Source organism: Talpa europaea, assembly GCF_964194135.1.
Source record: "Talpa europaea genome assembly, chromosome: 2".
Classification (NCBI taxonomy): Eukaryota; Metazoa; Chordata; class Mammalia; order Eulipotyphla; family Talpidae; genus Talpa; species Talpa europaea.
In genome coordinates this window covers 79,413,591-79,431,010 of record NC_140068.1, presented here as the reverse complement: position 1 = coordinate 79,431,010, position 17,420 = coordinate 79,413,591, and the positions used below count along the sequence as shown (strand labels likewise).

General features: G+C 34.7%; 1 protein-coding gene across 1 annotated transcript in view; it reads left to right on the top strand.

The window, feature by feature from the left end:
* Positions 1-16,889, top strand: part of MLIP (muscular LMNA interacting protein) — a gene marked incomplete at both ends in the record, with an annotated part of 218,554 nt that extends 201,665 nt beyond the window's left edge. The window contains 2 exons of the mRNA XM_084258824.1: positions 15,236-15,289; positions 16,776-16,889. Coding sequence (XP_084114950.1) covers positions 15,236-15,289; positions 16,776-16,889 — 168 coding nt within the window. The remainder of the gene's footprint in view (positions 1-15,235; positions 15,290-16,775) is intronic.
* Positions 16,890-17,420: the final 531 nt, after the last annotated feature.

Here is a 17,420-nt window from a genome sequence, read left to right as displayed (position 1 = left end):
TTCCAACTGGAGTATTTAGGGTTTTTTTTTTTTTTTTTTGTATTTTTTCTTCACTTCTTATGCCATCCATATTTTCTCCTTTATATGTAGCACAACTACTGGCCACGGTAGATGAAACGTCATCTCTTCTCATGGTTTCTCTGGGGTCTCTACTGTGCCAGTTTGTACTGGCAACAAAAAGGGGAAAACACATGACCAGCCTATGAATAGAACTGGGAGCAAAACAGAGCCTCCACCCTTGGGTCAGCTTTACTGATCTGCTGGTAGAAGAAGGGACTGGGATTTCCTATTCAGGAAGGCTGTGTTTATAGTGAAAGAACAGCGTCTTTATTGACAGAGAAACAAATTTGAAGTCCTAGGAGAAATTTACAACCATTTTGTGGATATCTTCTCTTTTAGTTTTCAAAATTTACACTATTTGTGACTGTTCAATTTTATTTCTCTTTGAGTTTGTGAAAGCACATTATCCTTCTGCCTTGATTGTGATCATTTACCATCTTATTTCTAGTCTGTTTCCATGAAAGAGATAAGTATGACTGGTGTCTTGACATACACAATCCTCCTTTGGATTCCATGGCTAGTAAATTCTAATGTACATTTTCTATGCAAGGGCTTGTTCTAGCTTTGCCTGGCACTTTCAACTTTAATTTTTTAGTGCTTATCCTCTTGAATAACCTCTTGAAAAATCCTTTCCAGTGTAGCTTTCCTTTCAGGATCTGAGTTATATTTTTCTTCTATTCTTCCTGCCTAGAAATCCTGCCAGCCCTGAACACTCAAACAGGCTATTGTTATTGTTGGAGGTCAGGGGAAGACTTTACGATCTCTCACGAAAATAGAAGAAAACCTGTATTCCTGTGTAGGATGACCATAAGTCTTGACCTGTCCTGGAAATTTTATTTTTAAGTATACAAATATATTTTTTTGGAGGGGTAATTTTTTAAGATAGTTTTTTGGAAAGAATGTTTTATATGTCTATATGTAATAAATCATTTCTATCAACATATATATTAAAATTTATATGACTTCAATTTATTTTTAATACCCTTTCTAATTTTAAGAAGTGTCCAGTTTGATCTGTAAGTATACCTATTACTTTATATATAGTGAAACGCAACTCAAAGTTCATCTGCAGACTATTTGTAAGAAAACATCAGTAGTAGAATTACTTTTGTTGATAAAAGGAATTATCTTATGCCTATATTTGGAAAGTAATTCAAACTCTTGCTTTACTTTTCTTACCTGTAAAATAATGTTAGGAAAAGAAACAACCAGACCAAAAATGAGTTATTTAGGGCCGGACCCCATTAAAATGTTATACCTAAACTAATGTCATGCTCTCCCAAAAGTGGAATTCTAAAACCAATCGGTCTGGACGTTCCTGGTTAGTGCCTCTGAGTTAATCTGTATGGTAAGATCTTCCTGACTTTCTCTAAGGAAAGGAGGCTTTGTCTGAAATAATCTTTTTAAGAAACTATATGAACTTAATTGTGTAAAATAACTTTAAAGGGAATTTTTTTATATTGACATGTTTATAGATTTTTAATTCTAATTGATTTTTTCTTCATAAAACTACATGTAAGTAAAGGAAACACAACTCTTAAATAGTATCTGTACTAGCTTAAGTCATTATTTTTTTATTAGAGTAGACTATAAAAATTTTAGGTTGAGTTCTTAATCAAAGTTTTCCCCATATGCTTTTAGCATTTACAATAGGGGTGCATGTTTATACACCTGGTATTCATGGCTTTAGTGAATCAGAAGGTACATATTTTTTCAGTGCACTGCTTCAATTATTAAAAATCATTTCTCTTTGAAAAAAAAACCACAGCTGCCAACATGTACTTTGCTGTGATTTACTTTTAAAGAAATTAAAGTGTTTTTTATAAGTGTTTAAAATATAATAATTCTTTAGAAGTATGTATTTGCTAAGAAAGGTGAATCATTTAACTTGAAATGTATTTTATCTTTATGGTATATCAACAGAATATTTATTGATCAGGTTTTATTAACCTCTACTCCAAGAAGCTACTCTTGAGATTATAGATTAAGAAAAAAGAGAAAACTTTAACTTGTCTTTTGATGGAAAAGTGAGAGACAAGTGAGCAAAATGGACATAATTTCAGTTCAATCTCATCCATTATTTCTATCTTTTCTATATAAAGGATTACTTTATTTATAAGAGCCAACAGGGATACATCTAGTAGGATAGTGAGGAAAAGCACCTAACAAAGTACATTATGAGTGAGAAATATGCATTTAGGACAGAGGAGGGCAAAAAATTAACAATGGTAATAAACAGCCCAACTCTTGTCTCCTGTTTCCTTTTTTTCCACATTATAGTAGGAGTTGGCGCTGACTTTTAGACCATTGATAAAGCTTTATAGTAATATGTATTCTGTGAATAAGGGGGGGGGGCGCACAGAAAGGAGAGAAACTTTAGTCCAGAATGGGCAGGAGAGACATGTTCCTCCATATTAGATGGTAGCCTGCTTCCCAGGATGTGAGGAGCATTTCTTTAACCCACTTTGATATTTCACCCTATAAATTTTGACCTTTCTCATTCATTTTCATTCTCTTCATTTTTTTGGCCTTTTTGTTTATTTTCAAATTCAATCAACTTGTAGATTTTATCTTGTTACTATTATTGAGACTATCTTAACTGAAATTATTGCATAGCTACTCAGAGAATTGACTATGTAAATCTACAGGAATCCAGTAAATGAATTAAAAATGTTAAAATTATAGACATATTTCCAACATAGGTTAATTTTTTAGTAGCTCCTCTGAAAGGAGATATTTTTCTTGAGGTTTCTTCTGTCATTTTAATAGAATTCAATTAACAGAACTTAAAGCAGATTATCATTTAATATGGAGAAGAAAAATTTTTAAGTAATTTTAACTTTCACCAACTGGTTCAAAGATGCAGTAGCTTTGAAATAAAAAATTATTTACTGATGTAAGTTTTAAATATTTAGAAAATCTTTTACAATATATTTCAAGAATAAAGCAATATCCCTTTGAGATAAGTAGTTTACATATTGTACATATCTTCAAAATGAGAAAATTAATTTTGAGAAATATGGTTCAAAGTTACAAAGACCTTGTCAACTAATAGCCTAATTCCCTACCAATAACAAAGAGCACAGGCTTTGCACCTTTTTTTAATTTTTATTTTTACATGAAGTGTGGAACCCTGGTGTATGAAAGTTGACAAATCATAGTTATTTATTCATGTCACAAATATTTATTGAGTATTCCTTAGGGGCAAAGCCACTGGAAATCAAGAAAACAGAAATGTAAGGGGTCTATGTCAGTAACTGATTCTTAACAAAATAGAAATTAAAAAGAAAACAATAAAGATATCATTACTTGATAATTATGACAACCGCCATGCATAAGACAATTAAGTAGTTAATGTTACCTATAACAGAAGTCCTGATGTGGTTGGATGAATCAGACCTAACTAAGGATTAATGAGGAAATAGTGTTCTGACAAGAAGCAAAGGCTGGGAACTGGACGGACCTTCCAGTTAGAGGGAATAGAACTGGAGGTTTCAAACCAGAAAAGAGAAGATACAGGGCAAGGCTGAGGAAATGAAAGCAAGTTAGAATGTCAAAGAAGCAACTGAAATTAGCACTTTAGTTTGAAATCAGCAAGAAGACTGCTAGAGAGGTTTTATATCCCCAAATGTATGGATTATATAAATTTGTGAGAAGAAAACAGAGAATGTGTTGAAGGGTCACTGAAATTTTGTGAGAAAGAAATTCGAATTTAGAAAAAGTACACAACATGTCAGTATACTCTACAGATAGTATTTTACTAAAATTTCAAAACCATCATAAAATATGTTTTACTCCCTTTATCTTACTTTTGAAGAAGCTGAAAACTCAGAAAATATAAATAACTTGTTTAGGAGCCCACAAAACTAGCTTTAAAGCTGGAACTTGAGCAATTTTTCTTAAGAACCACCTCCCATCATGGTTCACTCCCTCAAAAAACATATCAGTGAAGTTGCATCACCACTCTTACCAACACCATCCTGGAACCACAGATTTCTACCTGGTCAAATGACAGCACCATACTCCTCTGGACTGGAACAAATCACTGAGGCCATCAGCTCCATTGGGACTCATCCTACAAATGAGGAAATGTAAGACACATCCCAGCACAGCATGAGTTGCTGGCAGAGCCTGATCATATCATTAACTGCACAATGCCTTTCACCTCCAGGCTCCAGCCTCCTTCTGACAGCCACCCTTCCAAAGGTTAATGGGTAAGACAACTATTATACATCTAATACTCTGAGAAAATACTGAGGCAATCATGTTTATTGATTGCATCTTGCATTTTGGAGACAAAACTTCCTTTTGCCTTCCTCATTAGTGATAGCTGTTTTGTTCACATAATTAGAAATCCTTCTAGCTGTGGTGTGTACTCTTTTTGTGTGTATAAGCCAAGGTGATTTATTTTCTGTCTTCACAGAGGTAAACTGCCTTACTCTCAATTCCAAAACTTTTTTGAGCATTTTATAGTTAATGGTAATTGGGTAACTATCAATATGCTGTAGAATAGTAAATCTTTGAAGTGGGTAGAATAAGAAAGGAGCTTTATAAACTTAAAATTGTTTTTTAGTATTTTGAAATGTTTCAGGAAACTAAAACATGGACATTTTGCCTATGCCAAATTGCTTTCAAAATGGATAAACCTGAATAATACGTTCATCAGAACATTCTGTTCACAATGACTAAATACAAATTAATTGGGCTTTTAATATTAAAAAATGAATGCCAGTGAGCAGGTATTTTAAGAAATTGGTGCTGAAACATGAAGTATCAATCAATTTAGTTAGGTTCTCCACTAGAGGGCAAAAAGAACATTTGAACACAACAGATACCTTCATGTTAGGCGGGCATTTGAAACCAAGCATGTTCAGGTTTTGATGATGATGAGCAGTCATTCTTTTTTTTTTTAAAATTTTATTCAGTGACAGAAGTACACTGCTCGAGGGGAGCAGCAGGTGAGACAGAAGAGGTCTGCTGCGCCACGTGGGTTTCTCCCAGGTCAGCCGGGAATTGAACTGTGCTACAGAGGCTGCGGACAGCTTCACAGTCTGTGCTCAACCCGCTGTGCCACCGGGGAGGCCTTGGGCAGTCATTCTTAATTTAATCACAAACCATTGACTTTTAAGTTTCTTCCAGGAAACTGAAAGGAATTTCTTATATATTTGTCCCTGAACTCATTTGTTGTCATCTAGCTGAAGTTTTTCATTGCAATACTTTTTCGAAGTAACACTCTCTTAAAAATGAAAAGTTTGCTAATTCGAGAGAGTGTGGCAGACTGGATGGTTTTATTAGTGAGCACAGTATATAGGAAGAAAGAAGGTGTTTAAGTTTTTATAAAACAACATGCTGGGTTTAGACTTTATTGACCATGCTTATGCTTTAGAGACATAAAGAAAATAAACTAATATCAGCTTGCACCTTGTTGAGGTGGCAGCACTAAGGAAAAATGAGCTTCTTGTATTTCACCACACTCAGCTGCCACTGGCCTCTGCCCGTAGCGTGGCATCTTAGATCAGTTTCCTTAGAAGCAGAGCCTGAGACAGGGGTTCAGGTGTTTGTGATTGATTGAGGGCATGCTCTCCAGAGAAACATCCTGTGAGAGAGGGAGGGAATACAAATTGGAAAGGCAGAGATCTGAGCAAAGGTGATCTTGGCCAAGGCCAGTGTCAGAGGAAGTGGGCTCTGGAACATGAACTTCAAAGTTATCCACCTCTGATGCAAAAGAGCTGAACTGTGATGCCCTTTATCAGTCAGTCTGAGCACCCATGTGGGGAAAGGAGTCAAGTAACTAACTCTAAGGTACTCTTTGTAGCTGAGGGCAGTGGTCTATAGAATGAGACAGATGGGGTCCCAGAAATTTAGGAAATAAAATGAAAGTAGTGATGGAGACATTTATCGTTTCCAACTGATTCTCTAAAATGTATGTTTTGTTTACCTTGAGCACAGTTCATAATCTTTTTAATAATATAACTTTTAGAATGTCTTTTTTTATATGATGTTGATCCACATGAAACATAAGTGTTACCAGTTTCATATGCTTACAACTAATTGTTCATCTTGTTGCTTTGATTTCTTTTATCCTTTAACTTACTCCATGCCACACATCCATATAGCTCATGTGGTGTTTACGTAGTCAAGGAGTCTGTTTGGAACTTCATGGCAAATTTTTCTATGTTGCTTCATCTTGCTTAATACGACAATCTTTTATTACTTTTGTTAAGACAGGAACATGAAGTTCTTTCGGATTGCTAAATTTGTTAAAGTTTACCCAAGTGTGACTGATTAAAGTATAAATGAAATTTCATGTACAGTCATCACTTGATGATACCTATTTACATTCAATAAATCATACAATCTATATGTTCTGAGAATCAAATAGACATGTCTTCTATTGAAGAATGATAGGTATGTGGGGTTGGACACCTTTGGTTGTTTCAAAGTATTCATCTAGCTCCATTTGACACTGGAGCACTTTCTTAGCTCTATTGAGGCATTCAAGTGAAGTGTAAGGCCACTGCTAAAGGCCAACCATTAGAAAATCTTAATATTTTGAGGCCTTAGTATTAGGAATATATACTTATGATCATCATTTCTTCTCTGTTGTTGTTTTATAATTTTTTTTTTACCACTATGCAATATCTTTTCTTGTCCCTTATACATTTTTTTCTTGACTTCTATTAGATTAGCTATTCCAGTTTTTATTTTGGATCATATTGGACAGATATTTTTCTCTTTTATTTTCAACTTTCACAGGTCTTGATGTTTGTTTGACCACACATTCTCTTATCTTGAATCTTTTTTCATCTTGAGGGACTTCTTTTAATGTACAAGATTATATCACTAGATGACTTAATTCTGCTACATTATTTTCCATTTTCCATTACTGTAATTACTTATCTCTTCTTTCCAGTTTTCCATTCAAGTGACATGGTTTTAATTGAGTATTTCAAAATTTACTCATTCTATTTTGTTGTTGTGATTGCCCTTACCTTTGGACCCACATTCATATTTATATACCCCATCAGTATCAATATCTTCTCCTTTTAAGATAAATCCATTTGGCTCCTTCTATTACATCCCATCACACTGATATTATCTAATTTAAGATTTTAATTTCTGACATGTTCGGCTATAATTTCTTTCTTTTTGCTCCGTAATGTTTCATGACTTTTTTTGAATGGCAATGACATACTCACTCAGGGTGTTTTATTACTCTACCTTCCTATATTTATTGCTGTATCCCCCTGAATTTATTTCCTTTTTTATTTGAGTCCTTGATCCAATAATCTTTTTAAAGTGAGCCTTTAACTGGCGAATATTCTGAGGCCTAGAATGCTGAGGATATATTTTATGCTTCCATAGCTGAATGACATTTTAACAGCTTGTCAAATTCTACATGATACAAATTTAAGCAAATGTGGTAGTATTCAAAGCATCTTAATCTGAATATTAAAAAAGGTCTCATTCTACGAAGTGGTTGAAACCTGCTAACATAACAAAATATGGTTTTTCTATTGACTTCTTAGCAGCCAGTGAATACCCTTCTTAACTTACGGTTTTAAGTTTGAATAAACTGCTACCCTGGTTATTAGGATGTGATTCTAGCAGAAGCATAGCTGGGAGTAAAAAGAAGACAGATTCTCCAGAGCAGAATCCTAGACGAACACACCTCAGAGAGCCAAGACTATTGGTATCCCTCAGAATGGCTGCAATCTTAGACCAAGTTGCAGTGGCTGGCAGCATGATATAATTGGGCAAGGCTGGAGTGGGGCAGGGGCAGGAGATATACTGGCAACTTAAAGGTGTATAACAGATATGGGGAGACTGTTAGGAAGAACTTACATCACTCCTGAAATGTAGTTTGAAACAAGCACACAGTGGCAGTGGCATGGGTACAGTGAGGGGAGGTAGGTTGGTAGGCACCATAGCCCTTCAGGTTCCCTAAACCTACAGTGCTCAGCCCATCTGCTTACTAATTCTTCCCATTCCCTTTCCCTCTCCAACCCCTCATGCTCATGTTCTCAAAGATGATGCTGGGAATGTAGTCTTAGGAAACAGCTCAGTGAGTTCTGGTATGGAGTGGAGTGGAGGTGGCAGGGATAGCCCCCAGACCTGTTCTGCCTCTTTAAAAAATATTCTTAGAAATTTTTTTGTGATATATTTGTTGATATCTGTTGATACTTTCCTGAGTTCCAGGATGAGTTTCTTGCAACTTTGTAGAACTGGTTTTTAACTAGGAACAGCTGGCATGGGATTTAGGCAGGACAGGAATTGAAAAATGTTTGGAAGTTGAGTCTTCATGCAGAGTTGTTTATTTCCTAGTATATATTACGTTGCAATAAAATGGCTAATGCCCCTTAATTTCTATAGTAGAGACAGACCTGGAGGAGAAAAAATTCTACCAGTGCTATCTTCTGTGAAGAAAAAGACATTTGGTTTATGATTGTACTAGAGTTAGCATGGTATTGAAAACAATTGAAAATGATGTTTTTGCTGTGGAACTAAATAACTAATTGTGCCCTTAAAGGATAGAGAAAAGAAAGCAAATATGCTTCCTTGTCAACTCCACTTTTAGTTTCTGGAAATTATTTTGAGGCCTAGAATGGTGCAGGAATACAGATTTGCTCCCTTTTCATTACAACCTGGGAAGTGAATGGTGTTGTTAATCCCCTTAAGGAGGTGCTTTTCTGGTTGAAAAAGTTCTAGATGACAAATGTCAGTAAACAGAAAGATGTGGAATTGTTTTCAACACAGGCTGAAGGTGTAGTATATGGGGGGGAGATGGGGGGCATTTTTTTTTGTGCTATCTTTTAGAGAATAGTCTTTTAAGGAGAGAATTCTGACATGTCCTGTGTTTTTGCCTCCTGGAATGTGAGAGGAAAGACCAAGAGTTAAAATAGTATAACTTGGCAATTTCAGTCATATTTCAAAAGATGTATTATGTGGAGCAGAGAAGGGAATTTCTTTTGCGTTTTAATTAGGTATTAGACTATCAGATAGACTTACTAGAACTTAGACCCCAATCTAATGATATTATTGATGAGCTCTACACAATGAGTTTTCTGTCGGTTTATAAAACAGTTAAACATGTACCAGTTCCCATGTAAGAATACAGAAATACTCAGCATTATGAAAAGAATATTATAAGACTTATCAGTGTTAATAAAAGTTCATACAAAGAGCAAGAGGTGTAATTGACAACTTATAATAAGAATGCCAGGTAAGATTGTGTGGAGAATTCAATTTTACCACTGATAAAGGCATAATTTTTACCTTGGCTGTGACTCATTCCCCAAGATTCCAAAAAGGGAGAACCTTTTGTTCTGAGACAGTATCATTTATCAACTATCATTTATCATTTATCAGATTTTTGCTTAACCATCACACACTCATTGAATTATCTAAGTAGAAAAGGAACTAGAATTCAGCTAGTTAGGGCCCAGATTTTAAAGAGGAAGAAAATGAAGCCCAGAAACCAAATGATGTTCTTCAGGTCACATAGAGACTTAGTGAGTTAGTGGCACAGAAACCTTTGGGGATCATCAAAAATAGATACAGTGCCTTTAAATTCCAACAATGAATATTTAAGCAACTGACATCTTCATGTAATTTAAAAAATTCAGGCTAATGCAGATAAAATCTTAGGGCTTTTGAGCAAATTTCTTTCTGATAACAGTAGCTTGGTTCTGATGGTCATCAAAAACAGCTTATTCTTCACAGCCAGTATGATGGAGTGCCTCCATAATGAAAATCTCTTAGCACTCCCCCTATTTTGTTCCCAGGCACGGAGTCTCAAGCAATAGAATCAGTCAACTCATGTTTGGTGTCTGACTGTTTGGACCCTGTTTTCAACTTTCAGTCTTTTTGGAAAATGACATAAATTTATATTTAACAGCTTTCATTCATTTAGAATACTTTCAAGAGCTTGTTCCTTTGTTTCTGTAATGCGGTTGTTGTGTGCAAATTCCCTGCACTGTATTTCACTGCCTGCACTTCCTGGCATTCTCTCACTTACTCATTTTGCCCAAATTCATTGGATTTTCTCCCTATATTGTAATCAGCCTAACTCTGAGTAATTTCATTTCAGCTGCTGACCCTGTAGACCTCCAACCCTCTTATCCTATCAGAAGAACTTAGTATTTTGATTTCAGTCCCTTGGGAAGAGATTCCTTCGTCCTTCTAGACTAGGTCAGATTTATCTGTTCTGAACCCCAATGGTACTCTGAACTTTTACTTCATAACATATTATTTTGTGCATATTTCTCTATCCTGATGATATAATGAATATCTGCCTCTCCCACTATACTCTAGTCTCTGATATCTTTCCGTTCACTATTATCTCCCTAACATCTACAAAATGCCTGGCACCATAGCAGGTATGTAATGAAAAACATCTGTGATAGATTATTTAATTATACAACTGCAGTATAACTTAATTGTTTAGGTCATTTCGAACATAGTTAATTACAGTAGTGAATAGACAAATATTTAAAACATTAATTACAGCAGTTCATACAAAAATGTCACCAATGGCTTCACCAATCAACCAGGGGTAGCACTGGCATCATCCCCCTCTAGACCTACTGTTAGAAACAGAAATTTGTTAAATTCCCCAGGTACTTTTGTGTGTTCAGATATATTGTAAATCAGGAATTAAATACTCAGATTTTTTCTGTCAGTTAGATCCCCAAGATGAGTGAAACCAGATATAGATATGAAAATTGCTGACCTCAAACTCTTGACCTCCTCTTATTGGAAGTGATAGGTACTGTGTTGACATAGAGACCTTTAGCTTCACTGAAGGGGAAATATTGCTGTATAAATCTAGATGATTGCCAGTCTAGTAATGCAAGGCCCGTTAAGAGTTCAAGAGAAGCAAAACTTTAAACTTGCATGTGGAAGCTATGAATTCAAACATGGACAACTAAATTCAATTATTTTTTCAAGCAAAAAAATTGTAAGAATCAAACAGAACACACATGTTCTAGTTCAAAGTTCTCCAGGATACAAACTCTTATATGGAAATGCAGTAAACACTTCCTAATTATTCACTAACTCACAGTCTTTTATTTTGCAAGTCAGAAAACTCCTTCTGTATATCATTTATTCTTTTTTTTCATTAGTTTAATCAGTAAGTACTTATTTAGTATGTACCTTGTGCTGAGAGGGTCTTAAGACAGACAAAGAAGACCTGAAGACAAATTAACCATAATCCACATGCCTTTCAGTAGCTTCTGGTCTCATAATGACATTAGACTTATGGAACACACTATTTTATGTCTATTTTGTCATGTCTATTTTTTGAGAGATGTTCTTAAGAAGGTTATGCTCCAGCTGAATGAGTTCACAATTCTAGGTGGGAAGACAGAAGTAGAAGCTACAGCTTTCTGAAGACAAGTGAAGTGAAGGAAGTTTATATGAGGATGCCACTCAGCAAAAAGCAATTCCAAAGTGAATTCTGAATAACATGTGTAGCACCCGAGGCAATTTTCAAGTGTTAACATTTCTTACATTCCTCAGTTTCATAATTTCTGGCAAATAAGAAAACCTACTTCATCTTCTCACAGAAGGGAGAGTGGTTTCACAAAAGCTAGAAATTTGGATTCTATTTCTCAGGTAGATTAAAAACATAATTAAGTGGTTTAACCATGTTTTACATATTGTCTTTTTGGTTTCTCTCTCTCTCTCTCCCCACCTTCTCTGTGTGTGTGTGTGTGTGTGTGTATGTATATATATGTATGTGTATATATATGTATGTATATATGTATGTATGTATATATATATATAGCCTTAAATAAGCCCTTAAATAACCTCCAACTGTCCCTTGCCATCCATATTTTGCACATCAATCACAGTGATGATTTTAGATATGAAAATCTGATCTCTGATAGAAATGTTCTCATTTCTACAATTGGTTTGAGGGAAATCCATCTGTCTGTGAGAGATGTTCACATTACCTTTGAGAGAAGCAGTGACATTTTTAAGGATGCCCCACACTGGTAACGAACAATCCACAAAGATTTTTATTAGTTTGGTGGCAGCTAGGAGCAAGAGAGTAATAAAAACCAACTGAACATTTTTTTTTTCAAAAACTACTTTCTGATTAGCCCATGATGGTGAGTGAGCAAAGGTTTAATTTATCAATTATACATGATCAGGACTAGTATTTGCATCCAGGATAAATTTTTGGAATTTTCTTGTTTCACCTGAGCTTTCCATCACATTAATCCTTCCAGGTTCTCTGATGATAAAATTAGAAACTTTCCCAGGTTTTCATTTGTTTTTGATAAAAAAATAGTAATTTTGTTCTCCAGAAAACTTACCACTTAGTAAAGAAGCTTGGGTGGCTTAGTTCTTCAGTATTTGTGTTCTCTTTGGATAGCGGCCACTCACCTAGATAGAATTCATCTTAGTATTTTCATTCATCTCGTCCATCCTGCCTGTGAGAGGATTTTCATTTTCATACCATATTGTTTTTTTCTAGCCACTTAACATCTCTAGCCCACATCCATTACCAAATATCTGCATTCAGCAGATGTATTGACATTCAATATTATTTATCTCTGTCATTTCCCAAATTTTCTTCCCTAATCAACAAAATAATCAGTGTCTCTTCATTTTTCAGTCTTCCTACAGAGTAGGGATCTAAAAGTCACTGAGAAAAACTCATCTATTGAGTTCTCAAGACAATGCTTTAATTTAAATCTTCCTTATTCTCTCTCTCTCTCTCTCCTCCCTGGCCTCCCACACACATATCCCCTTAAATAGCCTCCACTGTCCCTTGCCATCCATGTTTTGCACATCAATCACAGTGATGTTTTTCAATATGAAAATCTGATCGCACATGCCCCTTTCTAGCTTAAAGTGGCTTCCTACTGCCTAGAGAATGAAGCCCAGATCCATCACCTGACATGTAAGCATGTGTCTCCTGTATGACCTTTTAGAGCTACAACAGCCACTTCTGAACTGCTTCCTATCTCTGAACGGGACATTCTTGCCTTCAGTACTTGGTTTTTCTTCAGCAAAATGGTATACCTCCCTGCCCTTGCCTTCCCCTCCCCTTTCTTGCGCTGTCTTTCAGTGGCATATCACCACTTCACACTGACTTTGCAAGAAGATTCTGGAGGCTATCACCCTGGGTTTCATTCATGGCTCTGCTACTTATCATTTCTGAATAAGTTATGCTGTCTCTCAGTGCTTTAATTTCCTTATATGTGAAACAGAGTAATATTAGTACTCACCTCACAGGGGACTGTGAAAAGTAAATCAGCTAATACATATAATAATGTATCATGTAAGAGCATAATAAATTCTTATGATTAAATCCATCAATTTTCATGATATTAATATAATGTGTATATTTTTTCAATCTCAGGACAAAAATATAAAAGGCTAAATTTACTGTGATAAGAGATTATAAATAGAAGAAAGCATTCCAAAGTCAAATATAAATTATTTAGGGATTACCAATTAATTAGAATCATTTTCTATTCTCTTTTGGTGATTATGGTAATTAACACAAAGCTTTTGAAATTAAAGATTAAAATGAAATGGATTCAAATGAGTAAATACCTACATTGAAAAGAAGGGATAGTTTGTAAAAGTACATGTGTAATTAATTGCTTTTCAATCTCAGTTGAACATTTCTTTGGGAATGTTTCAACATTTTCAAATTTTAGGATATTTATACTATTTTAGGAAATTAGGTGAATGAAAATTTGACTTTGTACACACTGTGATCATTCATATAATTATCATGCCACTTAGCCTCTGTATTATAAAGATTCTGCTGTCCCTAAAACCCACCTGTATCTGAAGTTTGAAGCAGTTCACAGAGTCTGAACCTAAGCCAGGCTTAGGATCTCAGAGGTATCTGATAAACGGGAGAAAGTGGTGCTTTGGCTGATTTCAGGAATGCAATTTAGATTTCTACTTGGCTCCGGGGCAAAATCATACCTCCTATTTAAAGCCATGATCTTAAGCAGCTAGAAGGAATCCTGATATTATGATTCCCAAAGGAATTCATAGTTGGGAACACAGTGTAATGGCTGGTGTTTGGTGAAGCTGTTGCTTTAAGTAAAATCAGATTCCATTCTTTAAAATCTGCTAGAACAGAGGGAAGCCTGAGGAAATATGAGGAGGGAACTCTTGGCCATCCCATCCTCCACTTTTGGTGTCCTCTAGAACAAGCTAAAATGCTGGGATCCACTGAATTGCACTGGAATATGTGGAGCTACTTCATAATTTTAATTGATTAATTGGCCAAATCTGTACCTTACTGAAAGTGAAAGAAGGTTAGCCATTTACATAACCCTGGTTTTCCTAAGACAATAGCAAAAACAGAGAACATTCCTGGCAAATCAGACATTATAGATACCCTAAAGTTGGAGAGAGAAGAGATAGTTTAAAAAGGAGGGGAAGATAAAAACATATTTATTGCAAATGATTACTCTTTCCTTCTCTTTGTGTGTGTCCTTCACACTGTCTGTCTCCTCCTCTATATCTATGAATTTCTTCTAAATAAGTTTAATTGTGTGTCTAGTGCCCAGCACATGCACACAATAAAAAAAAAAAAATCCTAGCTAAGCAAAATAAGCTCCCTTCTGTTAAAGTGTCACTGTATTGTAAACCATAAAACATTGCCTGGTTAGGTTGCACTGTTTATGAAATCCCTGTGTATTGAGATTATTAATATTTACAATAATGCACCATGCTTTACTTTCTATAGATCCACTGATTCCGTGGATCTGAGCATGGTATGTCTTGTTTTGGGAATTTTTTATTTCAAGCTATTGTAAGAACTGAAACATATATATATAACTCCATTTTCTCGTTATGATGCCTGTCAATGTGTTTTAACAATACATTCAATCAATAAACATTTAATAACTGTCCATGCTATTTGCCAAGCACTGTTAGAGGTTGTGTAGAACACAAAGATAAATAATATGTGATCACATGCTCAATGTTCACCATCTGCCAAACATTTTTGTGTTAAGAATATGTTTCTTAGTGTTTCATAACAATTAAATCTTAATAGTTACACTTGTTAGAATTTATTATGATCAGCAAAATATGCTTATTACATTGTTTATTTATTTTGATGACATTTGAACATTTATTTCTTCCCACTCCTACCTCTGATCATGTCCTGGGCATCTTTTCTGTGAAGCTGAGTAATCCAATGGTGACTATTCCTGAACATGAAACTCTTGCTTCCAAAGAGGTAAATGTAAGATATAGTTGAACATTGTTACCCATTTCCATGTGATATTAGGATGTGAACCAGAGTTATTTTAGAACCAGATATTAGAAGTGAACCAGACTTATTTTAGAAAATAGTATAAAGTCATGCATGATTTATTTTTATTGAGGTAACATTGGTTTACAATCCTGTGTATGACTTAGAGGTATGGGATCATACCCTGAAGGTACATATCACCATAGCACACTTAGCCAATTATGCCTTATTTTTAAAAAAGAAAGAACTACCTGGACTACTCTGTGTTGTTCAGAAACAGAAGGTAGTTAAATGGGTAAATTCTTGGAATTTGTCAGTATGGACAGTGGTATAAAATTTCCCTTGTGGACAGCACTTTGATCACAAACCAGCTCTTCCTCAGATTGTCTGGCCTTGTGATTTCCTCTTTGGATTCAAATATCAAACTTGTCCTTTTTTCTCTAGAAGGTCAAAGGATGCCCCATAATACCTCTGGTGTATCTTCTGAATCAGAGAGCTCAGTACCTCAATTTCAGCTCATTGTAGGAATTCTCTTTAACTCACCGAGCACCTACCTTGACCCCCAAGTGAATTTTGCAAACAGTGAGTAGCATGTAGGCAAAGCCAAATTAACTCAGATATAGTCACTATGTTCCCTGCATGTTTGGCCACTTCTACAATTTTGGGGCTGAAAGATAAAAAATATAATTTCAAAACCTCTTATAAGAGATATTTCTTATCTGTTATTACAAAAGTGATAAGAAAGTTCTGTAAAGAAATTTTTAATTTTGTGTTAATCAAGGGCAAAAATAATTGAATGATGTTTTCTTCATCAGACAAAGTGGTAAATGTGAGCAGGGAAAAAAATATAGTTTATAAAGGAGTTATCTTTAAGAAAAGAGTGAGCTCATACATTCATTTCAGGCACTCCCACAAATGAGGGATGCTCAATTTGGTAGCCTCTAAAGTTAGAAAAACACAGCATAATGGAAGAGAATTAGGAATAATAAAATCCTGCCCCCCCATCTGTATTTTTCTCCCCAATACATATTTCCCACAATTTATGGCATGGAATCTACTTTTCATGAATGTATATTCTTATTTCTGCAGTTTGAAACCTCTATAATTTAATATCTATATGGCTTTCTCCTGTAACATTTGTCATTCAAGTATAAATGTGTATTATGAATAGGTGTGCATTTGTATCTTTGACCAAATCTCTGATTTCTTAAAAATCATCCCGATGATTCAATGAGTATGGACTTAGGGAACACTTTGGATACTTATAGCCAAATTACATTCTTGAAAAATTATAGCAATTTACCCTCCCAGGTACCTCTTATAATACCTAGTTTCATCTATTCTTGCCATAACTTAGAGTTATAGCTTCCAATTTATTAAGAGATTACTATATATTAAAAGACTTATGTATTTTCTGTATTTTACTTAATTTTCAAAAAATTCAGGTACAGTTATTATTTCCATATTACAGCTGAGGAAACTAAGACTAAGGGAAATCAGTTATTATTTACAGCCAAATAACTGGGAAGTATCTGCTCAATCAGAATTGCATCCAGTTCTCCCTGTTTGGAGCCTGTACTCTTAAACACTCTACTATACTTTATCCAGATCTCTATCCAAATATCTACACTATCCATATTTTTCTCCCCTTCAAACTGCTATTTTTAAATATTTGACCATTTAAAGGGGGAAATTATTTTTCATATTTAATTGCATTTAGAATCTATATTTTCTGTTAGTTTATCCTATTTGTTTTTGTATCATGTTGTTGCATTTTTTTGCTGATATGGCAATATTTTTCTTCTTGAGGTATAAACTATCTTTACATATTAAGGATATTAATTCCTTGTCCAATGTGTTAATTTTTTCCATGTGATAAGAGCAGCTTTTATAATCATGAAAAATTGGACAAATATATATATCAAAAATATACATATTATATATATATATATATCTCTAAGAATAGCAGGATGGTAGAATACATTTGCACATTTTAGATAAATGTAAAAAATATATAATCAAATGTTTTTTTTTTTTTTATAAATTTTATTGTTATATTCCCCATACAATTGCAGCCCCCCATTCTGACCCCAATCCCTCCCCTCCCGCCCCCGCC